The following is a 25932-nucleotide window of genomic DNA, read 5'->3' on the forward strand; positions in this document are numbered from 1 at the left end:
CACGCATCAATATAGGACGGATCTCCAGATGACTTGACTATATCGACTCAGTTTGTCAGTTTGCTTGGGATCAAGAATATATGTACTTTATGGTCTGCACGCCTCCTTCTCCTGTTATACATTTGCACAACTTCATGATACTCTTTTTTCATATTTTACAAAAATGTCAAAGTGTATTAAAAAAAATATATTTTAGCGACTCTTGAATTTAATACGGCAGAGAGAGGCCCTAAATAATAAAATTGTATACAACATTTTTTTGTACATGTTTTGTGTGAATTTTCGGTCCAGCAACACATTTTACTACGGATGTGATTAAAAAAAAAGGTGAGGATACTAAAGTTTTTAAACATTTGTGAATTAGTGTCAATAATGCTAATGGTACCAAGCTTTCACAAATAGGCAACACGTTGAGAACTTATTTGATTATTTTTTTTTTAACAAGCTACGTTATTTTGCTATGTAAATAACAATCGAAAAGTAATGTCAAAAAAATCACTATGGCATGTATGAGTTATTTGAATATTCTGTTTCCGAATGGATTTTTGGTGCTGATCCTGGTAAAAATGACTAAAAACGATATTTTTTAAACATTTCATGTTATCCACATGTAGGCCACAGTAATTTATTTGACATTACTTTTTGAATGATATTTATTAATATTATTATTAAATCATTAATTTTTTTAATGATATTAACATGTAGTTTTCAATAATTCTTTTTAAATAACGACTTATTATAATGTAAATTAATTTTTATTAGTATTATCACTCTTCGTAATGAATTTTTGTATGTATTTTTGTAGACGTTTCAGCTCATGAATTAAAATGGTGCACAGAGTTATACCGAGGATCTATGCTTCTAACTAAAAAAGTTTAGAAGCGATTCCCATTTTAAAGCACTTTAATACAGTCAAACAAACAATATGGAAAGCCTTTGTATATCCGAACGTTAACATCATATACATACATACCTATGTCTATTTTTTCGTTTTGTATAGCTCAACTAAAGTAATTACACTACCCCTGCAAATGTGAACTTTTGGGATGCGAATGACATTTCCGAATGAATCTTCCGGATTACAAAACTAAACTAATAAGCTATATTGCAAATCATTCTCACGACCCATGCAGGGCAGTGTTTTCCCGTAGAAATTTACAATTCTACTATTACTAACTTGAAGCATTATATACTCATCAATCTTATTATCGACATCATCAAAATCAAAAAAGGAGACATCCTAAAGCAAAGGAGTTCGAAAACATTCAAGTGAGAAAAAGAAAAATTATAATCTAAATCATATTGAAAGATCATAAATACGTAGTCGATTAATAAATAATTAAAAGATTTGTTAATATAATATTTGCAATGGTTGAACAAATGTTAAATTGTCGGACAAATGAAAATCAACAAAGTATTATTAAAAGAAGCAACAAGCAGTAAATAAATGTATATTACCTTGGCTGTAACGTTATGACGATCTTTATTTGGTGAAATGATGACTTCATGGCCAGTTTGCAAAGATCCGACGGGCGTTGACTGTGGACGTGATTGGTGGCCAATGATAATAATTTATATGTATGCAGTTTATGAGTTTTGTATATATTTTACATATAAATTGTTTATTTTTGTTTTGTTCGATTTTAAATCGACATATACATAGTGTATTGATTTAAAGTTTTGGTTTTTGTAAATTTTCGACAATTCATTAAAATAACGAGCGAGCAAAAGAGAGAAAGAAAAGAAGAAAGTGCAGTTAGAATGAATCTGAATTAAATTAGTCAAATTATACATATTCCTTATACTTATGATTATATGAAAAGTAAAATATTACTTTAAGCCATTTACCAAAACAGAGTAAGCAATCTAGCTCTGCGTATTATAATTAGCATGAAATGCATGGGTTGTTTCTGTTTCGTGTGGCTTATTAAAGTACGTAGTACCTTTTCCGATTTGTTTTTAGCCAAATAAGATGGGGGCGCGTTTTTAAGAACTTTCATCTGATCCAGCTGCTCCTTAGTCTTACACAAAACAAATTTAATTTAAATATGCATTCAATCAAACTATAAATCAAATACAAATTTATCGTGGTAGTTTTTTGGGGATCACTTAGTATTATTATTGTTTTTATGTGGCTATAGTTAAATTTTGACAATGAGCGCTTATATAAATATGCGGAAGATGTGTGTATAACATAGTACTGCATAAGAAAGAATATATAATAGAACAAACTTTTGCACCATCTGCATCTGCCAATACAAATATCATAGTGATCTTTCATCAGAATTGGGATCTTAGGTCTTTGCATGCTTTCCAAATTCATTCACAATGTACTTTTAACTTTTTAATAGTGAGCTCTACCAGAATGGGATGTTAATTGAACGAGCGCACCATAATATAAATATTTAATATAAAATATTTCAGGACGGTATTTGATTGGTTCATGGTAACACCATGGCGGATTTCTTAAACATTAGTTAGGAGCCTATGGCTTATTTTTCATTAGGTCTCCTATAAATTAAATATGGGCTTAAAATCATAAAAAATTAATGTCAAATGAGCATAGAATATGCACATTAAAAATTATTATATGATTAACTTGTAACGTACCATTGTCTTCCCTGTCCAATCGAATTCCCCCTCATCAGCATAACCCTTACGCTCGAATAAGTCTTGAAACAGTCTTCGCAGAAAGTCATAATCGGGGGTTTCGAAAAAGTCTAACCGCCGCACATAACGCAAATATGTTGCAAACTCTTCAGGGTGGCCATCACAAAGAACCTGGAATATTATAAAAATAAATAATAAGAAAATCCAATTTAAATATTTATTTCGTGCATTTAAGACCCTGACATTCTGAGAACCTGTTTTATAATATAAAATGATGAGCTTCGCTGATATTCCCTTTTTTTTTTGCATTTTTACCAGCTTTATTGAACTTGGCCTCCTGTCCACATTTAAATTACTTTATGTTTTAACTTTAACTTTTTATACACTTCGATATACCTCAGCGAAATAATAATTGGTACAAGCACTTTTCAAAGTTTATTTTCAGTGTAGCAAAGTATAGGTAAGTATTTGTAACGATATAAGAAATTTTTTAAGAAAGTAATAGTGTATTAAAAATGTATATGTTATATTCGCGGTTACTTTTATTGCTCTGTATTGTCGACAGATAATTTTTCTTGGTGCGAAATAATTATTGGTACAATATTAAAAATCTATGCTCATTGACAAAATACTTCAATTTTTATATGCAAATGTTAGTATTTTATGGTTACTTCTTACTTAAAAGCATATGCAATTATTCAACAATAATCACTTGTCAAAATTATTTATAATAAAACACTTTAAATCATAATAATGGGAAAAGGAGTCAAATTGCCCCTTTCTTTGCAAAAAATTCGGGAAATAGCTGAAATTACGGAAATAAACAAAACTACAGTTCAAAAATTCTTAAAAAATCCTGAAGCATACAAAAGACTGTTAGAAGAGGCCGCCGTTCTACGTTGCCTGAGCGGTCAAAACGTTAAATTAAGCATTTAGCTGTTAATACATAGATTAGTTCGCGAGAAAAGCTAGTTCGATTAATGCCTGATCGGTTGGCTGAAGTTATTACGAAACATGGAGGCAATGCGCATTATAAGGTTACTTTTTCTATCAATTTGACCTTTACAATATTAACAAGTGGACAAATTAAAGTTGGGCGCAAACAACTTTTATATACACTTTGACTAGAGCATCGCAGCAAACACACGCATGCACTAACAAACACATACACACAAAACAGCTATCGCGTCACAGCTCATTTTCGCTGTAGCGTCATCGGCGACGACGCCGCCTGCGTCGGCAGCGACGTTTATATGACGTGTCAGCAAGCGCACCCCTATGTCTATATTGAAAATATAACTCCTAAGTTATTAACCCAAACTTTCTAAAAATTTATAAAACTTTCGGCATCGGTCAAAACCATGACCAAGCGATTGATTTTTTTCAGATTTTTAAATATTTTTTATTGCTTAATATCGTCTTTTTTTCATTTGCTGGGGAGGGAAGAGGAAATAAAAAAAATAAAATAAAAGCGTTCGGGTTTGGATATAGGAGCACCTATGTACCAAATTTGCTTGCTCTAGCTCTTATAGTTGCTGAGAAACAGTTGCCAAACATTCAGACGGACATGGCAATATCGACTCAGTTTGTCTTGCTGATCAAGAATATATATACTTTGTGGGGTTTGCCATGCCTCCTTCTCTTTGTTACATACATTTGCACAACCCTTTTCCATTTTTTACAATTATGTCAAAGTGTATAAAAATGAAAAGGGTATTATGAAGTTGTGCAAATGTATGTAAAAGTGAGAAGGAGGCGTGAAAGACCCACCCTCATAAAGTATATATATTCTTGATAAGCCAGACAAACTTGAGTCGATATAGCCAGACTCGTCTGTACGAATGTCTGTTTCTCAGCAACTATAAGAGCTAGAACAACGAAATGTATGTAAGTTCTCATATGTCCGCAGCAATTCGATTATATTTTTCAAAATTAAGCTTCCCCACAAATCAATAAAAACGATTTGCGTCCACAAAAATACCGATAATTGCAGAACGATCCGATAAATAACTTAAGTGTTATTCACATTTCAATTTTCAATATAGACACCGGAGTGCGCATGTTTACGCTCTGTATAAACATCGTATATCCTGGCTGCTGACGCTGCAAACGAAAACGAACTGTGATGCGTTTATAGTTCCGTGTAAGTGTTTTTGAGTGCGCACGCGTATTTTCTGCGATGCCCAAGTCACAGTCTACATAAAAATTGATTGCGCGCAAATCTAATGCGTCTACTGGTTTGTTTTACAATTGCAAAACAATTTTTTTTTGATTTCTTTGCTACTTTAATTATTGGATTTGGTTTCCTTAAGTAAAAAGTAATTCTTTATACCTAAATAATATACACATTTAATTATTGGCGCCTAAAAACAATAAAAGTTTCTCAGCAATTCTAAAAATGTAACACCGCCATCATTAATTCCGAAATCGAGATGGGACTAGGACACAAGCAAATTCAGCGCTGGTGTATTTTCACAATTCAGCAATTCGTAAACTCACAAAACGATAGGGTTTACTTGACGGAACGTTCGTACGAGAATTTAAGTCATCGTTTGACCACCAGGAGGCGGCACACACCACAGAAAATGGTTTGGATTTTTTTTTGCTTAAAAAATAGTTTTTGTTTACCCACATTACTATTTAATAAGAAAGCGTCAGGCCGACCCATAGGGACCACCAAACTTTGAAAGCGTTTTACTCAAAACACGGTTTTTGCATAACTAGAACAATTTTCAATATTATCGCTTGAAATGTTTACCATATGTTAAGACCGCGAATACGCAGAGAATGTCATATGGATTTTTTGATAAATTAATTGGTCGATTTCTAGTTTGCGAAAGTCTGCCATGATTTTGAGAAAAAAGTTTTACTTTTTGACTCAAACATTCACCAAAATTATAAAAAATCAATATTTTACGAGATTCTCTAGCTATACTTATCTAAATTAAAAGGTTTTTGTTTTTCCACCATAGGTTTAAATTTACACCACTTGTGCTTTACCCCCATTCCTTCTGCTCTAAAAAATCTCGAAAAAGAGCTTCGATAACAAGCGCTCCTCCCTCATCACAATATTTAACATCGGCAGCGACATTTGTTTATCACGTCAAAAAGTACAACCCGCTGAAAATTTAAATGCGAATAAATAATTCCAAAAATATTATGATTTTTTTTACATTATTCAATTAGGAATATCGTTTTTTGCGATTTGCGTGGGAGAGGGGACGAAATAAAAAGAAAAATAATTAAGGCGATTTAGCACGGATATAGGCGCACCTATATACAAAATTTGGTTGATGCAGCTCTTTTAGATGTTGAGAAACAGACACTCACAAACATCTTACGCGTCACCAGTGAAGCTGACGTTTGTATGTATTATTATGCAATTTTATACACTTTGACATTTTTTTATTAAAAAATTTTAAGCAATTAAAAAATATTTAAAATTCTGAATAAATCACACGCCTGGTCATGTTTTCAACCGATGCCAAAAATTTTAAAACATTCGGATAAATAACTTAGGAATTATTCACATTTTAATTTTCAATATAGACAGCGGGGTGTGCTTGCTCACAAACGTCGCTGCCGATGCAGGCGATGGCATATTCGAAATTTCATGACCTTTCTAAAACTACTTGTAATACTTTTTATGCATTATATGGATGAGTATTGTTGTAAATGCTCTTTAGTATAGGAAGAGCAAATGCGTGTATATATGTATACGCGCTCCTTCCATAAGCCAATGCAAATTACATAAACAATTTTTCGAATTTTTTTTTTTGCCTCGCCTGTGTAAGCATAGCGTCAACTCTTTCATGTGTTGTGTCTCGACTGCGCGAGCGTGGCAACAACACTTTCATGTGTTTGTCGTTGTGTCGAAAATTTTTTTGGGAACTTTGTTGTTGCTTTGACGAAATGCGTGCACTTAAAAAAAATGAAAACAGCTTGCACTGGACATGCGAAATGATCATTGCCTGCGCAAACTTTGGGCAAGTAAGTGATGCCTAATTGAGTTAACGGCATTTTTACTTGTGTTAGTGTTTTCGTATTAGTGTATTGGTGATTTGCTCTTCCCTATGCATGCGTTTGGACGCCCCTGCTCTAGTTTTTATAGTTGAGAATAAGTTGCTCAGCCATTCAGACAGACAGACAGACGGACAGACGTCCATGGGTATATTGACTCAGCTTGTTTTGTTGAATAATAATATATAAAATTAATGGGATCTACTACGCCTCTATCTCCTTCTTACATCCATACATTTGCGAACATTGTATGATACTGACTATTAGCATATATCATAACAATGATTAATAAAAATCTAATCAATAGTTTAAAATGATAACTTATTGCTTTAACAAATTGATAATGCATAATTATAGACGATTTGACAACCAAGACAATAAAGGAAAAAATATGCGAACAGAAAATACCCTTGTCCATTTTGTATGAAAAATGCCACAGCGTATACAAATTTATGAATTTTTGTCACATACTAGGTTAAAAAAATGTTGTCCGTCATGTTACAAATTACTTAAGAGGAGTTGCAAATATATGAAATAAAAAAATTCAGCATTCATTCGTGTTTCATTATTTTTTATATGTAAAGTACCACAGTGGACAAATTAAAGTTGGGCGCCACTAACTTTTAAATACACTTTGACATAGGGCATCGCAGCAAGCACACGCATGCACTCATGAACACATACACACAAAAAGGTAACGCGTTCACAGCTCGTTTCGCGTAGCCGTCAGCAGCACACCGCCGCTGTTCGCAGCGTCGTTTGTATGGCGCGTCAGCACGTGCAGCCCCGCTGTCTTATATTGAAAATTTAAATGTAAATAATTCCTAAGTTATTTATCCTATCGTTCTGAAATTTTCACAATCGGTCGAAAACATGACTAGGCATGTGATTTATTTCAGATTTTTGTACTGCCTGTTATATCGTTTTTTCGATTTGCGGGGGAGGGGGAGGAAATAAAAAAATAAAAATTAAAAAGCAAAGTGCGCCTAATACTAGGAGCACCTACATACCAAATTTGGATGCTCTAGCTCTGTAAAGTTGTGAGAAAACACGCCACGTCATAACACGACATTGGCATATGTCGACTCAGTTTGTCTTGCTGATCAAGAATATATATACTTTGTGGGTCTGCCACGCCTCCTTCTCCCTATTACATAACATTTGCAGCAACGCTCATAATACCCTTTATTCCATTTTTTATAAAAATGTCAAAGTGTATAAAAATAGTATGGAGAAAATGCATTACACACGTTCAAAAACATTTTAAAATATGTAAATTTTGTATGACGTACGAATTTCACGTTCGGCATCCTGAAAGTACCACTAAACTGGTTTTAATAGTTCTTTGTCTGCTACCTAGCAATCGATATATCTTCAGTAATTCATAAGTTATTTGTATAACTTACGACAACGTATAAGAATATATGTATATGTACCTCAATGGGCGTTGCACGTTTCGTATCACCAATTTTTTGATATCTCTCTTTGAGTGTATCAGCCTTAAGACCTTGCCATGGCAGTGAACCTCTTAAAAAGTACATGAACATATGACCAAGCGCCTCCAGATCATCCCGTCTTGACTGTTCCCGTCCCATATGTGTATTGATGGACATATAGCGTGCGGTGCCAGTTAGGGATTTATGCTCCCGATATGGTATATGTCTATTTGTATCTAAATCAATATATTCTTTGGCCAAACCGAAATCTGTGGGAAAAAATTTAATTATTATAGAAATATTCATTAAATAAATTTTTGTTTAATACTCGCCAATAATGTGTATAATCTTTTCCCGTTTTGTTGATGTTCTGCCTATGAGAAAATTCTCTGGTTTAACATCTCTATATATTAAGTGTCGACTATGTACATATTCGATCCGGTGGAGCTAAATAATTTTTCAAATTTATTAAAATGACATTGAAAGGAAAATTCGATTAGTCCGATGCAGTCTCATATATAAATAAATTGAGTCTATCAAAGAACAGTTGATGATAATGCGCTTACCAATAATGTGCATTTTATGGTTTGCTTATTGATAGACTCCATATTATCGATAAATTAAAATTTTGGTCTCAAAGTGTCTCAACTAGCTGAATTTTAAATCTTTTTGATTGGATTTGAAATGATGGGAACGATTACTCAAGACAACCTTATTGTTTTAAAAGCATTATTGATTTAAAAGCAACATATTATAGTATACGCATTAAATGCAAATAAAATTATACTTAAAACTATTTGCATAACTAATGAAATAGCATTCATGCATACAAATACTGATTATTAGCATATATCACAACAATGATTAATAAAAATCTAATCAATAGTTTAAAATGATAAGCTGTATGACTTATTGCTTCAACAAATTGATAATGCATAATTATGGACAATTTGACAACCATGACAACAAATGAAAAATATGCGAACAGAAAATAGGTCTTTGGTTCCAATTTTTTTTTTTTTTAATATATATAAATATGGTTTAGAAAATGGTTAGACAATTTTCTGTTATTATTTATGTATTTATTTATTCATTTATATATTATATTTATTTATTTGGACATTTATTCTCCCAGTAATTGATTCTCATTTAAATACAGTTTCACTTTGAAAGTTTTTTTAAAATGTCCACTGTAAAAAGTTTTGTTAGCAAAACAATGACTTTCTATCCACAACAAGATCTAAGAGATTATCAGATTTTATAAATTTCTAAAATTTTTATCCAGTTACTCATATATCCTAAGATAGTACATTATTGTATTTTTTCAAAGGATTTGTTCAAAGTCAAAATATTTGCTCAGCCTGATCAGTTAAATAATTACACTAAAATCCATGCTTTAATAGTTCATATATAGAGAGCATCGCCTGCTCGCGCAGGCATCGATACTGATTATAACTGACGCTCCAGCTATAACGGGTCAAACTTTCGTTGCACGCTAGCAATACTTCACAAGTTGAAATGAAATATAAACGTATCAAGATTGTCTGCACCTTTTACTAAACGGAAAAATAATTGAAACCAGCAAATACAGAGTATGATTGAAAGTAAAAAAATTACATTTATAAAAAGTAAATCATTTGACCAACTAATTATTTTAATAATAAAAACGAATTTACTAGCACTCGCATTCATATCGGACTAAATAAATCATAACTATATTATATTGTGGAATATTGGTAATTTTTGATTAGTCTTAATCCTTGACCAATAAATGTTATATACGAAGAAAGAAACTTTAATAATGTATTATCTATATATGTGCACGATATTTTCTAATTTTTTTATTATTGAGGAATATGTAAAAATTAAATTTATTATGACTGATCGCTTGCTGTCGCTTGTGGTGTGCATTTTATTTTATTTTATTTAATTGTACTTACTAATTGTACAGCTATGAGTAGTACTGTCTTCAAAGTGAAACGTCTGCCGCAAATATCGAACAAATCTTCAAGTGATGGACCAAGCAATTCCATAACAAGAGCATTGTACTTGCCACAGGGGCCAAAGTAATATACCTCTGGTACACCTTCTGCTACAGACCAACAAATTGCGCAAAAACACGAAAACAGAAAAGAACAACATTTGACAAATGTATGGAAGTGGCGTAGGTTGTAGATGTGTGAATTGAATAATTTTTAAGGTTTTATAGTATGTGGCAGCCCTCAAAATTGCATAATAAAATGGTTTAAATTACAAACATCACAAAAAAAAAAAAATAAATAAAAAAAAACATTAAATAAATAAAAAGAAAACAATAAATAAAAAGAATTATTTATAAAAAAAATAAACAATTAACAACAATTAATAAAAAAAAGTATATAAAGAATAAAGAAAGAGAAGAGTTAAAAGACATTATATTGTAAAAATACTTTATGACAAGTTCAGATTGATAGTGTAGAGGAAGGATATTTTCTTAAATATTTATAGGATAAAGAGAAAAAGGAAGCGAACAAAATTTAAATATTCTTATAATTTTTGTTAGTTTCAACGCTTTTTACGAATATTACCACCTAAACACAACAAGAACAACAAAAAATAGAAATTCTCGAAGCATATAAGAAAGGAAGCCTGCTGCGATGCGGCCCTGCCAATATATTGCTTAAAGATATTCATTATAAATATATATGAGGAATAGGAAAGTGGGATATAAATAAAATGAATTCATACAAAAAAAGGCGGTCTAAATAATTATTTTTCCAATTATTGTAATAATTAGGTCAGCCGTACTTTTGTACCTGGTTGCATGTATATATTTTGTCAAAGTCACTGAATGTAAGAAAGTTTATAAATGCAATGCCGTGAATAAATAAATATTACAAAAAAGATAACGTTTATGGAATGCTTTTATTAATATAAAATTGGAGTAAATAAAATAATTTAAAAATCTTTAGTTCCCATCTCATTGATAAAAAAATTTGAAAGTTTTGAAACCAAAGAAAAAAAATAAAAAATAACGAATCATGTGTGTTAATAAGTTTTTAAGTACTAATTGCTTAACAAAATTAAAATTTAGTTGAGTAAAGATGATTTTTAGTAAGAGGGTTACATCTGCAACCCATACCATCTATAAACATCTGACATTTCTCTTTCAGAATGGAGTTCCTTGGTTCTAACAGGTGTCATTTTAATTATTTACTAATAGATTTGAGTCAGTGCCATAGCCGGGCCATACAAAGTATTGATGGGTTTGTCATTTAACAACTTTTTAACGATACGAGATTTGTGTTTTTGCTGGATGGAATGCTTAATTTACAGGAAAAGAAAATGGTTCCATTTGATAAACTCATCAAAGTCTTTTTTAAAGCATTCCATAGATTGAATTTTATCTTTGTACTATTTAAACATACGTCCAGGAAGAACCTTAAAAAGTGATTATCAATCTCTTCTAATCACTTTCACTTGAAATATATCTTTGAAGTATCTCAGAGTAATAAATTTTGGTACAACAATGTTTTTTTTTTTTCAAATAAAATCCGAAAAAGTACATTTTCAGTAAATTATGTTTAACTTATAAATTATTTCTAGAAAAAGAAATAATATTATTGTAGCTGCTTTGAAAATAATCATTGGCACATGGTAACAAAAAAAAATTTTTTTTTTCTAAGTTTTCTTGTAATGTCATGTCTCTTTGACTTGTAGTATTATCCCGTAAAAAAAACCGAAGAGTCAACTCAATATGTTTGTAAATCTATATTAGTACATATGTACACCTGACAAGGTATTCGAGATGATACGACCATGATTTTGGACGTCATAATTGCTAGAATTTAAGGACTTACACTGCGTAAATCAAGTAAGTATACATTTTTTCCATCGCAGAAAAATATTTTTTCATCAGTAAAAATTATGTTTTTTATTCAGCTATCAAAATTTTGTATTTTGTTGAAAATAGCTGATATGCTTATCAGCTAATGAGCTATAAAAAGCTTAATATGCCCATTAATTTAGCACATCTAATGCACTTAACTAAACTTTATATTTGGGGATAGCGACGGAACATGATTATAAGACACAGCTTAGCACTGATGAATAATATGACGAATAATATGTTCCATGATTCCGACTCCACTCCACATTATTGACATTTTTACATATGACCGGCCTTGTAGTATTGTAGATTGTCATTTAATTTACTTGAATAAAGGTAGTAAGAAAATAGTATTCACCTTTACAACCCGATAAATTTTAGTAACCGGTTAAGAAGCATAGCTTTTTTGATTGTGTACCAATAATTTATTACGCACTGGAAAATTTAAATTTTCTATCGTCTGTTTCTTCTGGATATCAGTTATAATTTTGAATAAGAATTGTAATAAGTGAGTGTACCAATATGTATTTCTTTTTCTGATGTGGTGTTAGTAATTACTGAAGAAAGATTATATCGAAAGCTGTTCTACCAAAAATTTAAATACAATACAATTTGTTACATTATTTACAAACAATTTTAGTTCTCAACTATGTATTTTTTTTATTAATCGTATTACGTATCTTAGTGTTCATGCTTTTGGTTGAAAACCATTATAACTAAAAAAAAAAAAAAAAAAACTACAAGCACAAAAACTAATCCTAATCAACTGGGTTTAATTTTAACAAATAAAAATATATCGTTCAAGGTGCTTTTTGATCTTAGACTTTAATACTTTAAACCGATAAAGTAGCAAATAAAAAAAAATTGAACCATTTAAACTGTTAATACACTTCATCAAAATATAAATAACACTTTTCTTCAATATATAGTTTAGCCGTTGAGACACTTTTCATCAAAATATAATTTACTGACAAAATGGTATATGAGGGTGTGTTTATTTTAGCGAACATATTTACTTTTTTATTTTGTAAACATTTTTTACATTCGCTCAAACAACACTTAAATAAATGAGTTTCTTTAGCATAAACTTACAAGTTGTTTTGCTATCATCAATACAGTCTTTAGTGAAAATTTACGGGAGCAAATATTGAAGAGATCCTCTAATGATAATCCCAATAATTCTAAAACCATGGCATTGTAACGACCACCACAAGTGCCCAAATGATAAATGCGTGGTATGCCTTCTGGAGCGTTATCAGCTGTCATTAGGGTACGTCATTGGTTGTTTGACAAGGTTGGTTTTCATAAATGTCAATTTGATTTGTCATTGTGGAGAATGCGCATCATGCCATCATAATATTAATGTAAAAATCAGTCGATTTATTGATACATGTTTAAAATAAAAGAATAATGCATTGTTATAGGCGACATTATTTCAGATTACAGAATATAAAAAAATTTAAAGCGGACATAAATTAAAAAAAAAAAATTTTTTTAATGTATTTTTTTTATGCATATAAAGTTTAAATAATAGTAATAATAAACTAACCGAAGCATAACATATTATATAAACAACAAAAAAATAATACAAATAAATTATAAAGCGAGCATAATGTAGTAGGTTGGTGGATTTATAATGCATTATAATAACGTTAAGATTATACAGCAAACGCTGCTCAAAAGCACTAGACAGCTATGATTTTTTGTTTTAATTTAATATTTAAATTAAAAAACGCACCGACCTCCAAAATATGCTTGAGAAAATCTATTTATGTATATTCATGTATCAGTATACAAGGCGATTTACTTTAATTTTGTAAACTATGAAGGTGGTATCGGTGCAAAACAAGGTGCACTAATTGCAAAAATTGTCAGCGAGTAAGTTGATGTGGTTAGTAAAGTATTTTTTGAATATTATTACCAGTCAACATACCATGTGATCCTAATAGTTTATAAAACCTATACTCTAAATGAAGTTGGGGAGCCTTTGACTTCATAGGCTCCATTTTTATTGCTACATGTTCATTGTTGTAAAGATTTTTGCCTGAAAAAGATAAAATTATGTTAGTTAAGAGTTATAAAATTTACTCGTATTTATAAAACACTTCCCATGCCTAAAACCAAGTTCTTTGCACAGACACGCACATATAAAAGTGCAAATCATGCATATAATAAAAAAAATGTATAACACCATGCAAACAATCCTCACATCACCTCCTACCTTTTTCACTACCGGATACACAACCCCCAACAGATCCGCCACCAAAGCAACACATTCGACGACCTAACCATTGAGATAAAGTAACCTTTTGAAATACTTATATAGTATAGAAGCATAGACAATACATCGTTTTTTTTTAACGAATATGTAAAAACAATAGTTAAAATTGTACAAAATACAAATTATTGTAAGAATGACCCTTAGATATTTTTTAAGTTTATATTTCAACAAATTTAGATGTTTTTGCTCAACTAAACTAATTCGAAACATTCCAATTAGATAAATTCTAAATGTATATAAATTGTGCTTTAAGAAGTTTCCTTCTATATATATAGCATATTAATAGTGATATTCAAGGTGAAAGAGTGTACATTAAGATTGGTAAAAGTATTTTATTGTTGAGTTGTTTCAATTGCATAAATAAACTAACAATTGTTTTCGCGGTTTATTGCTGTGTTGTTATTGTTAGTTTGAGCGTCTCTTGTATACGCTCTCATTTGCTTACTCTCTCTCTCTTTTTTTTGTTTTTTTTTTATTTTTAGAACGGTGCTTGTAATAGTGTGTGTTTGTTGTTGCATTTTTTTGTAATTGCGCTCACGCATTAAAATAACTAACGCTAAATAACGCTCTCATCTAATGTACTCTCTTAGTCGTGAGCTCTCATTCGTTGCATTAACTGTTAACATTTTTGTTACCTATTTACCCTTTCGCAAAGCATATACTTTTTGTCGTCATGTTCGCTTGCTGCATTAAAAATTGCAAATGCCAAAGCGATGCAAATGCTGATTGCATCAGTTGCTGGCTGTGCGATAAATTTATACATGTCAAGTGCGCAGGTTTCACAATTAGTGTTAAAGATTCGATTGTCAATAAGACTGGCTTATCTTGGTCTTGCGAATCTTGCCGTGAAGCCGAGGCCGACATGTCTAAGTTTATGCGACAGACTAAACTTAATTTCTATGCTCTGCGAAAGAGCTTTAATGAACTCAATGATGAGTTTATATGCATGAAGACGCAATTTAAAGCTCTTAAAGCTTTAGACGACTCTCAGTTGGTGACGGCTGTTACACCTAAAAAAAACTAACGATCTAACATAAGTAAGCTATCCAGTAACACCTATTAGAAAGATTGTTAGGTCGAGCACTGATAGTTTCCATACACCCCGGCCAGCTCCTAAGCCCTTATTAGCTGTTCCTATCCCCGACCAGCTCCTAAACCCTTATTAGCTGTTCCTATAAGGAAACAAGTTTTTATTTCTAGGCTTCACCCGGATACTTTGGTTGAAGATGTAACTGCTTACATTCAAGCAAAGATTCCTAGCCCCTTAATAACTGTAGAAAAATTTAAATTTAAATATTCTAGACAAATATCTTCATTTAAATTAAACGTGCCACCAGAATTAGTCGACTCTATTTGTTGTACTTCTTTCTGGTCACAAGACTTGCTTATTAAAGAGTTTACGTTAAAAAATAAAAGCAGACCAAGTGTATCGCTGCCAAAATTAATTTTTTTACAGCTAAACCTACTAATGATGCAAAACACTAATTACTTCGTTTGTTGTAGCATATCAAAATGTTAGAGGTATTAAGTCCAAATTAGCTAAACTATATATAGATAGTATTTCTTTTGATTATAATGTTCTTGCCTTCACTGAAACCTGGTTAAAGCCTGAAATTTCTAGTTCATCAATTTTCACAAATAAATATACCACTTATAGATGTGACCGTCTGTCACGTGGTGGTGGCGTATTAATTGCCGTTGAAGCCGATCTTTTATCGAAAGCCGATGCTTATCTAATATTGAGTTCATTGCAGTTAGAGTGACTGTTTGTCGAATTTCCTTCTATATAACTTGCTCTTATATTCCACCTCTATCGGATGTTTCAATTTATAATGAACATTTTTCCAATATACAATTAATAGCCTCTATGCTCTTTTATAGTGATTTTTGATGTGTACTGGGAGATTTTAATTTAACAGATGTTAATTTGTCCACAGTGGATAATTTAGTTGTTCCTACGAGCTCTCATAAGTTTGTAAATAGCATACTTGATCTTTTACTTAATGAAATAAATAACGTTAGTAATTGCAACAACGGTTTTCTTCATTTAATATTTGTATCAGATCCTTCAGCTAGCGCTGTTAGCAGACTTGATCCGATTGTGCTCCCCGAAGATGCCTATCACCCAACTTTGGAACTGCTTATAGAACTGCTCACTGTAGAGGAAACTGTACACAGTACAGTAGCATTTAAGCCCCTTTGTTTTAGAAAAGCTGACGTTAACAAATTAATTAACCTTATTATAAATCATGACTGGTCTCACTATTTGCCAGTAATAACTTAAAAATTGCTTTCTTTATTTTTTATGACGCCTTTAATAACAACAACAATGCGTTCCTTGAAGGCAGCCTAATAGGTCTAAAAAGCCTTTATGGTTTACCCATGAGTTAGCTGGTTTAAAAAATATAAAATCGCGATACTTTAAAAAATATAAGCGTACAGGAAACAGTGTTGATTTTTCACGCTATTCTACAGCCAAGTCTAATTTTAACTTATTAAAGTTACAACTTTACAACGATTACTTATGTCGTTGCCGGCTTCAGTTTGCTTATGATCCAAAACAGTTGTATAATTTTGTAAATTCCAAACGAAAATCTTCTTTAATACCTAATTCAGTTACATATGAAAATACGAAGTCAAATAATGATCAGGCATCAGCCGATCTATTTCCAGACTTTATTCAAACAACTTATTTTGTTAATAGCGACTCATCAATTAGACCCTATTCTTATAACCTACAAAAATCTAATTTTATTCCAGAGCCTGGGATAACCGAAGAATTGATATTGCGTGAACTAAATTTATTGAAACCTGTGTTCTGTGTTGCGTACTTAGATATTGCGGCGGTTTCATATACTTAATTTTACATAGACTTTTTGCATTGTCCGTTAAATCTTGCTTATTGCCTTCAGTCTGGAAGGAATCATTCATTATTCCGTTACATAAGAATGGCCCTAAAAGTCACGTAAACAACTATAGAGGTATTTAAAAATTGTCTGCTACACCTAAACTCTTTGAAAAAATTATTACATCTCAACTTATGCATTTCTGTAGTTCAATTATATCACCTTATCAGCACGGTTTTGTTAAACAAAAGTCTACCACCAATTTACTTAGTTTTCTTCAAGGGTGGTTAAAGCTTTTCAAAACAAAATGCAGACTGATGTTATTTATACTGATTTTAGAAAAGAATTCGATTCCGTTAATCATCGTCTTTTAATAAATAAATTAAATATTATTGGATTTCCAAAGAATTTTTTGAAGTGGGTATCTATTTACCTAACTAACAGAATTCAAAAAGGAAGTTTTCAATTCAGCGGTTTCCAAGCCAGTGTCTGTAACGTCTGGAGTTCCTCAGGGTAGTCACCATTGCTTTTTAATCTATTTATCAATGATCTGCCCTCAGTCATTGTGAATTCAAACGTTCTAATGTATGCTGATGATGTGAAGCTATGCCTATCGTTTAGAGACATGTCAAGTAATAGTTTATTGCAGACAGATCTTGACCACTTTGACCACAATTGGTGTAAATACAACTTATTAAAGCTTAACTGTTCTTTATGTAAAGTAATGTCCTTCCATAGACACTCGCCTCACATAGCCGAGTACCACATTAATCAGTTACCTCTCAATAGATAAGCAGAAGTCAATGACTTAGGTGTTCTCCTTGATAGTAAGCTAAAGTTTGACAAGCATGTTTCTCTAACTGTCAGTAAGGCAATTCAAGTTCTCGGCTATATCAAAAGATGGGCTAAAGATTTTGATGACCCTTACACAACTAAATTACTTTATACATCTTTTGTTCGTCCGATTCTGAAATATGGCTCTTGTGTTTGGTCTTCACAATAAGTATTGAATCTGTCGAAAAAAAATTTTTATTATTTGCTTTGCGAGGCCTTAACTGGGTTCCAGGAGTTAATCTACCATCTTATACTAATCGTCTACTTTTAATTGATCTTCCATCGTTAGCTAGCCGCCGTATTATGTTAGGCGTCATGTTTATGATTAAATTAGTTAAGGGGAAATTGACTCCTCATACTTGTTGAGTCTAACTTAATTTCTCAGTTCCTGCTAGGTATACTCGAAATATTGTTCCTTTATCACTTAACGTTTGCGACAACTAATGGTTCAATTGCATTGAACCCCTTTCGAATACTCTTGCTGATTACAAACAAAACTTACACTGTTTCACACAGAGACTCTGATTGATTACTAAAAGATCAGTATTGTAACTTTTTTAACTATTAATAACTAACATTAGCCTGTAGCTGATTGGCCTCCAATCCTTGCAAAGAATGTTGGGGCTGTTTAACACTCCCCATCTATAAGTTTATCAAATTTAAAAACAAAAACATAATTTTAAATAATTTTTAAATTTAATTTTAAATATCTTATGTAATCTTTTTCTTTTATCGTCGACTGTTCATTTATGACATTAAATAAATAAATAAATATCTACCAGGAGGCGTGTGTATATGTGAGCAACAAATATAACAGTTGAAGCAACCAAACTTAGCATGTAGATGCTCTTATATTGAAAGCAAATCGCTTTTATTTAATTTTCCTTTCCCTCCCCCTTCCATTCATCTCTACAATCTGAAATAAATCACAAACACGTTACGTTCACGACCGATGCCGATTTCTGAATTTCATATTAATTTTCAACTTTAAGATAAGATTTAAGATATTTAGCTTATGATCTAATCGGCTGCAAAGTTAAAAAATGTTTCTTCTTATTACTTATTTTTTTATGAAACTGAAGAGAAAATTATTTCACTTTAGGAGTAAAATCAAAAACCGATAAATTAATGTATATTTTGCATTTAAAAACATTAACATAATTATTCATATGGGGTACAGTTGGGAAAATCTGAAATCTAAAGCTCTGTTATATATATAAATGGATGATACCTTTTAAGCCAAAACCCACTGCCCTGCATGGGTCTTGTGAGTGACATGCTATATAGTGTGCGCAGAACATTTCAATATAAATTCCAATCCACTAAATTGTATGCAAGTTACATCTTAAATTATGAGATTTGTATAGTTTGTCATCTTATATAATGGCGAAATAAAATAATAATTTTTATCAAAAAACGAAGAGTTTAAGCTGTAATGAAGCTTATTTATTTTAATAGTTATAATGCTTGGAACATTCGGAACATTCGGCTTTTGGAATACCTATAATTTTAATGTTATAGACGTTTTAAGAAAGAAACAAGTGTACAAATTAAAGTTGGGCGTAACCAAGTTTAATATACACTTTAATTAGATCACCGCAGCAAATACACGCATGCCACTCACAATCACATACACACATAACACCCAACGCGTCACATCTCGTTTTCGCCGTAGCGTCAGCAGCGACGCCACCGCCTGCGTCGGCAGCGACGTTTGTATGGCGCGTCAGCAAGCACATCCCGCTGTCTATATTTAAAATTTAAATGTGAATAATTCTTGAGTTATTTATCCGTATCTGAAATTTTCGGCATCGGTGGAAAACATGGCCAGGCGTTTTTGTGATTTATTTCAAAATTTTGAATATTTTTGAATTGTTTAAAATCGATTTTCTGTTTTGCGGGGGAGGGGGGAGGAAATAAAAAAAAATAAAATAAAAGCGATATGTTCTGGGTATAGGAGGCCCGTCATACCAAGTTTGGTTGCTCTAGCTCTTATAGTTGCTGAGAAACACGCACTCATACATACGGACGGACGGACGGGCTATATCGACTCAGTTTGTCTTGCTGATCAAGAATTTATATACTTTGTGGGTCTGGCATGCCTTCTTCTCCCTGTTACATACATTGCACAACTTCATAATACCATTTTTCCATTTTTTACAAAAATGTCAAAGTGTATAATGAAATATATCTAACAGGCAGGTTACTATGATAGTTTGCGTTATGTTTAAAATATTATATTAAAAAAAATGGCTCATATTATTAATAATATAATAATATAAACCCATTTGCTTACTAAAGTATTAAGTATTGTTGTTACATTATTTTGAAGAAAACTTTACCTAAATATGTTGTTTTTAGTTTTTCGCGACTAAATAATCTAATAAGGAATTTTTTTTTTTTGCAAAACTGTAAATGTATAGCTACGGTTACCCATGATTATTAAAACTACCATTACTTTGCAAATTTTACGGAATTTATAAGAAAGATGTCAAGTAGCGTAAGTGCCTTTTTTTAATTAACTAAAGTGGCCATGCATTAAACGTCAACACACCGCCGATATTAAATTCGAAAGCGGCTCAAAAAGGATATTAAATAAATTTAGTTATAAGTACTCCATGCCTAATCATCCACTGCCGTTTTTTTACAATTTGCCTTATATCATTAGGCATACAACATGTATGTGATTCAATCATAAAATACACTGGGGTTTATAGAAAGCAAACCCTAACAAAAATCCGGACAAAATCTAAGCTTTAAAACTCGCAGTCACACAAAATCATATAATAATGAAAAAAATATATTTATTTATACAATGAATTAATTTAAGATTCTGTCAAAATAATTTTATTTTTATTATTTTGCTAAAACAACTTACCTAAACGCAATTCGCCAAAGTTGCCACAGCCAATTTTTTTCCCCACACGAAAATTTGGTCCGACCATAAGAACACCGGTTGTGGTACTTACAGATTGGCGGGTGGAATACATATTATTGCTTGTACTTTTACCACTGGCCAGCGCTGTGGCATTTGCCACATTACCTGCAGATGGACCGGCAGTTGTCGTCTGCGGACCACCGCCACTAAAAGAAAAGAAAATAGAAATTAAATTAAAATGTTTAATTTTTTCAAATATATTTTACGTCATATGCAATTGTTTGTTTGTTTGTTAGTAACAACAGCATTTGCGCGAGATTTTTTCAAAAATCTTGATCGCCATAAGGAAAAGTTTTAAGCAGACTAATAAAAGAAAAAGATTTAGTTATATTATTGTATTTATCACTGTGGAAAAGTTACAACACGTAATCATTCGACGATTAAAAGTTGGAATCAATCTTTATCCGTCAAATTCGAACTCTTAAATTGAGTCATAACCTTTTTAACTCTTGACCTTGAAAAGTTTTCAATGGCTAACATTTCATAGGTATCTAATAATAAACAATATGCACGGAATAGATATTAGCGATGAACAAACATAACTAGCAGTGTTTTGCGGAAAATTTTGAATTCAATTCTTGAAAATGCACAATTTCCTAAAATAAGACAATTTTTTCTCTTTAAAAAGGTTTAGGACCCCCACCATCAAAGAACCTCAACTCAGTCTTTCAAAATGCGAATAATAAGGGCATCAATGGTGTCATAAGGTGCGACGCCAACGCGCATCACACACTGTGGGGCAGCGGAAGAACAGACTGGATAAAATTCACATAATGTATCACGGACTCCCTTCCAGATCGGCCAGCCAAACGGTTGGCCAATCCTAACACTCCTAACACATAAAATCATCACAAAGTGTCGTGGATTTTTAATAAATTAAAAAGGAAAACGAGAAGACTCTACAAAAAGTAAAGGATAGAAACTGCAAGGTAGCCTTAAAAACCTATCAAATCAATTTAGATTTATCAAATTTTATTTATATCGTTTTGCGGGGGAGGGGAGAGGAAATAAAGAAAAATAAATAAAAGCGATATGTCCTGGGCATAGGAGCACCTGCATACCAAGTTTGGTTGATCATGCTCTTATAGTTGCTGAGAAACACACACTCATACAGACGGACAGACTTTATGGGGTCTGCCACGCCTCCTTCTCCCTGTTACATACATTTGCACAACTTCATAATACCCTTTTCCATTTTTTACAAAAAGGTCAAAGTGTACAAAAACTGGATAGAAGTGAAAGTGGCAAAGATTAGCCACTGCTCACCAACGGATTATCGGTCCATTACTTTTTCATTACTGCGATTTGCGAAAAGCAGTAGCATTACAAGAACTGACTGAACTAAAAAGCTTTTCCATAGTAAAGAAATTCCGGCAACACTAAGGACCAATGTTGGTCTATGTGAGCTCACATTAGGTGACCTACCGGCATAACCTAACCTAACCTTAAGTGACTAGTGATGACTATATACGTCGAGACAAAGTATTCATTACAGATCAACACACCTAACTCAAAGATAGAACAGAATGCAACAATGTCAATATCGAATTATTGACAATTGCAAATTGGAGAACGATCAACGCCCAACTCCGAACATCGGCAATAAGCTTAAAGTCCACACAGGCCATTCTACAGGGTGCCTTTTTTACTTTACATATGCCCTCTGTTGTGGAATGTTGTGCCTAACGACCTTCTTAAATTAGAAATACTAAGGGTGTAGAGCTACGAGCTGTGGTCATCCGCATATGACTCTGCTGGTAAAAAATGTTTGCCTACAATCATCTGGCAGTGATATACCGCTCTGTGCTTCAAATGTGTTCATCGTTTACTCTCCGCCTGCAAAACACTAACCTGGAAGATTAGTCAAGATCAAGATCTAGATCAACTGTGAACAAAGCACAAATCTTGGGATCTAGTACAGAACAAGCTCGGTCATTTAATGGTTTGCACCAAGACCATTTTGCTCTTCTATCACTCCAACACATCTTTTGCGACTGCCCCACACTTCACCGAAGCATTGACCGATTTTTCGAGAACCATTTGAAGCTGCAAAGGTAAGGTTGGAAAAGCAAGCACATTCTCCAATCATCAAATAAACATTTCCCAACCTAACATACTCCAACATAAATACAGGCATCATAATGGGCCAAATTTTCTTTTGGTGTTCCCGTTAGGGATGCCTGTTGAACTTAACCTAAATTAAGCACTAACAACATGTAATATGCTTATGACCTGATTTACGTGCTCGGATATAAAGCAACAAAGCTTTAATTTTTATATATACAGTGGCTCCGCGCACTTAGTACTAATTTTCAAAAATTTTCGACTAAATATTCACCTGCAACAGCTTGTTTTTTTAGAAGAGGTTCTAAAACGGGTCAAAACTATTACTTTGAGGTCAAATACAACACTTATAAGAACAAACAGGCGTAATCAGTTTTTATCAAAAAGCCTCAGATTGTGTGCTATACTCTACGAAATGTATAGATTAAACTTTAAATTTTGTACAGAAATAGGCATAAGCAGTACACACACAACTCAAATATTAGGACTATACATAAAAATACTATTGACCTTTATCTTCATTGTACATTATTATGTTAAATAAGGTAAAAATTGTGCCAAAAATTGTAAGCAAATTTTTATAAAATTATTTTCATAAACATGTTTCTTTGCTGACTTTTAAAAGCTTACATAAAACTTAAGTTGAGATTAACAATTTTTTTTTTTAAATTATTTTGTATGTGTGCCATTTATTAAAATTAATGTTTAAGTTCCCATTTTGAACATTGAAAAACACATTGTATACAAATTATTATATTATGTATATGGATGTAAAATAAATTAATAATTATTTTTTAAAAAGTGAATTGTTTAAATTGTAATAAAATAAAACCACCTATGCATTTGGCGTAAGAACACTGAATAACTGAACAAGTTCACAAAATTTCGTTTAGCTTCTATCAGAGAAGGGCAAGAGTGCACACACCCCTAAAAACACAAGCGTACTACCATGGTAGTACTGCCAAACACAAGCGAAATTGTGGTTGAGACCACAAGACAATTACTTGTGCATAGAAAAAAAGATCCGAGTAGCATTTTCTGCGTAGGCAGTTTTTTCCCGAAGCAAATCACACGAAAAAGGTCAACAAATTTCGTATATGATTTCTGCGTGCTTCTGTTGAGCTACCTGCTGTCGCGTCGTTGCCAATGCATACAGAGCGAGACAGCAAGGGATATTGTTTCTTGCTTATGCTTATGCCAGCCGATCGCATTTGGGTTTGCGAACATTTGCTTCGTTGTGGCTGAAAGCACAACGGACCTTTTCTTGAGTGTCTCTGGGTGTTTTATGCATTGCTTGAACGCCGCACACAAATTTTTGTTGTCTGTGTGCGTATATTGTCCCGTGTTGTCTGTGTGCTCGAATGGTCTCGCACTTGTTTTTTGTATGAGCTACCATTGTGCTTATTTTTAAGCACGTTCTCTAGTTTCTATGCAATTTTTCAGCTCAACAGAATAGGTTCAGCTTATATATATATATTATTATATGTATGTATTATATATATATTACATATAAGTATATATATATTATATATTATTAAGTGATATATTAAATGTAAAAGGTTCGCGGAGAGCACTTATCCGACTACGACAGAAGTCAAATCCAAGCTTATCCGGAAAGAACTTAAATCAAATCAAGAAGCCAAAATTTTTAGTAATTTGTTACGAAACACAGCAGAATACGAAAAAATATATGAAAGGCGGTAATCAGTGGGAGTGGCAGAAGGCAAATTGTTTGAAAAGCGTCCATTTCCCATCTTCCAAAATTAAAGAAATTTTTGGTTCTGTTGATTAGAGTCAGCAAGCGCTCCTCGTTGTTGATATTGAAAATTGAAATCTGAATAATTCCTAAGTTATTTATCGATCGTTCTGAAATTTTCGGCATCGGTCAAATATTTTTAAATATTTTTTGTTTATTATCGTTGTTTTTTTTTTTTGATTTACGGGGGAGGGGAGAGGAAATAAAAATAAAGTAAAAACGGGTTTGGGTATTGGAGCACCTATTTACAACATTTTGTTGCTCTAGCCCTTATAGTTGCTGAGAAACAGTCGCTCAAACATTCAGACGGATGAACGGACATAGCTATATTATCGACTCAGTTTTTTCTGCTGATCAAGAATACATACACTTTATGGGGTCTGCCACGCCTCCTTCTTCCTGTTACATACTTTTGCACAACTTCATAATACCCTTTGCCATTTTTTACAAAAATTTCAAAGTGAATAAAAACAAGAGTCATGCCGTATTCGAAAAACCAGTTTAGGGTACCGGCAAACAGCCAAACCGGCAGCAATACAAAATGTGCGAAAATGAATGACGACTTATTAAGCAAGTAAAAAGTTAACACGAGGTGGTGAGCTAAGAATAAACTCTTTAAAACTCGTTATTATTGTAACAGAGGAAAAAACGCAGAAGACTTAAAGAACAACTATGTGTGTACGTTTGAACGAAACTGTAAGAGTGACTTTATGTATTAATGACGACTTCTTAATAAAAACATCAGATACAGTTTTTATACATACATATATAGTTTAAGTCAGATCAGTCAGATCCTAGGGCCAAAACGCATATAATCAATTAATTTTCATATCTATATATACAAATGTATTTCACAAATACATTCATGTCGCTACGCTTGCAGTGTTAAATAGGATTTCCACCATGCGAGTGTAAGTACGTACATAAACGTGTACGTTTATATTTTTATGAATGTATACATTTGGATTTTTTATTAACACCCGCGCAGCTTTGACTAAGCTGCGGTACGATCGGAAACGAACTAAAGCGAATAATCGAAACATCCAGTTCAGCAATCCCCTACACTTAAGCAATATTAAGGGCACCCACCTAATTAGAAGACCCAAAAAAAAACCTTTTTTCGATAAAAATACCCTCAGCTCCACCAAATTTTTTTGTAATTTGAATTACGTTTAAACTTAAAAAAAAATTTTTTTTTGTATGTATAAGGTTGTATTGCAGAGGGACGCGTCGCCGAGGTTACCTGCGTACACGATTCAGGTGGCAATTCTTATCGAAA

At 32.3% G+C, this 25932-nt stretch overlaps 1 protein-coding gene across 9 annotated transcripts in view; it reads right to left on the reverse strand.

Moving 5' to 3' along the window:
• Positions 1-25932, reverse strand: part of LOC108603100 (casein kinase I) — a 59057-nt gene that overhangs the window by 17267 nt on the left and 15858 nt on the right. For 2 of the 9 annotated variants that reach the window (XM_017991601.2, XM_017991600.2), the window contains exons 4-11: positions 20774-20979; positions 14156-14218; positions 13868-13978; positions 13027-13193; positions 8399-8513; positions 8067-8335; positions 2611-2781; positions 1459-1539 (exon numbers count right to left, since the gene is read on the reverse strand). In XM_017991601.2, coding sequence (XP_017847090.1) covers positions 1459-1539; positions 2611-2781; positions 8067-8335; positions 8399-8513; positions 13027-13193; positions 13868-13978; positions 14156-14218; positions 20774-20979 — 1183 coding nt within the window. Of the gene's footprint in view, positions 1-1177; positions 1241-1458; positions 1540-1943; positions 2022-2610; positions 2782-8066; positions 8336-8398; positions 8514-10006; positions 10159-13026; positions 13194-13867; positions 13979-14155; positions 14219-20773; positions 20980-25932 lie in introns of all 9 variants that reach the window. The other 7 variants (XM_017991603.1, XM_017991602.1, XM_017991597.2 and 4 more) reach the window with 6 other exon arrangements.

Source organism: Drosophila busckii, chromosome 2R (assembly GCF_011750605.1).
Source record: "Drosophila busckii strain San Diego stock center, stock number 13000-0081.31 chromosome 2R, ASM1175060v1, whole genome shotgun sequence".
Taxonomy (NCBI): Eukaryota; Metazoa; Arthropoda; class Insecta; order Diptera; family Drosophilidae; genus Drosophila; species Drosophila busckii.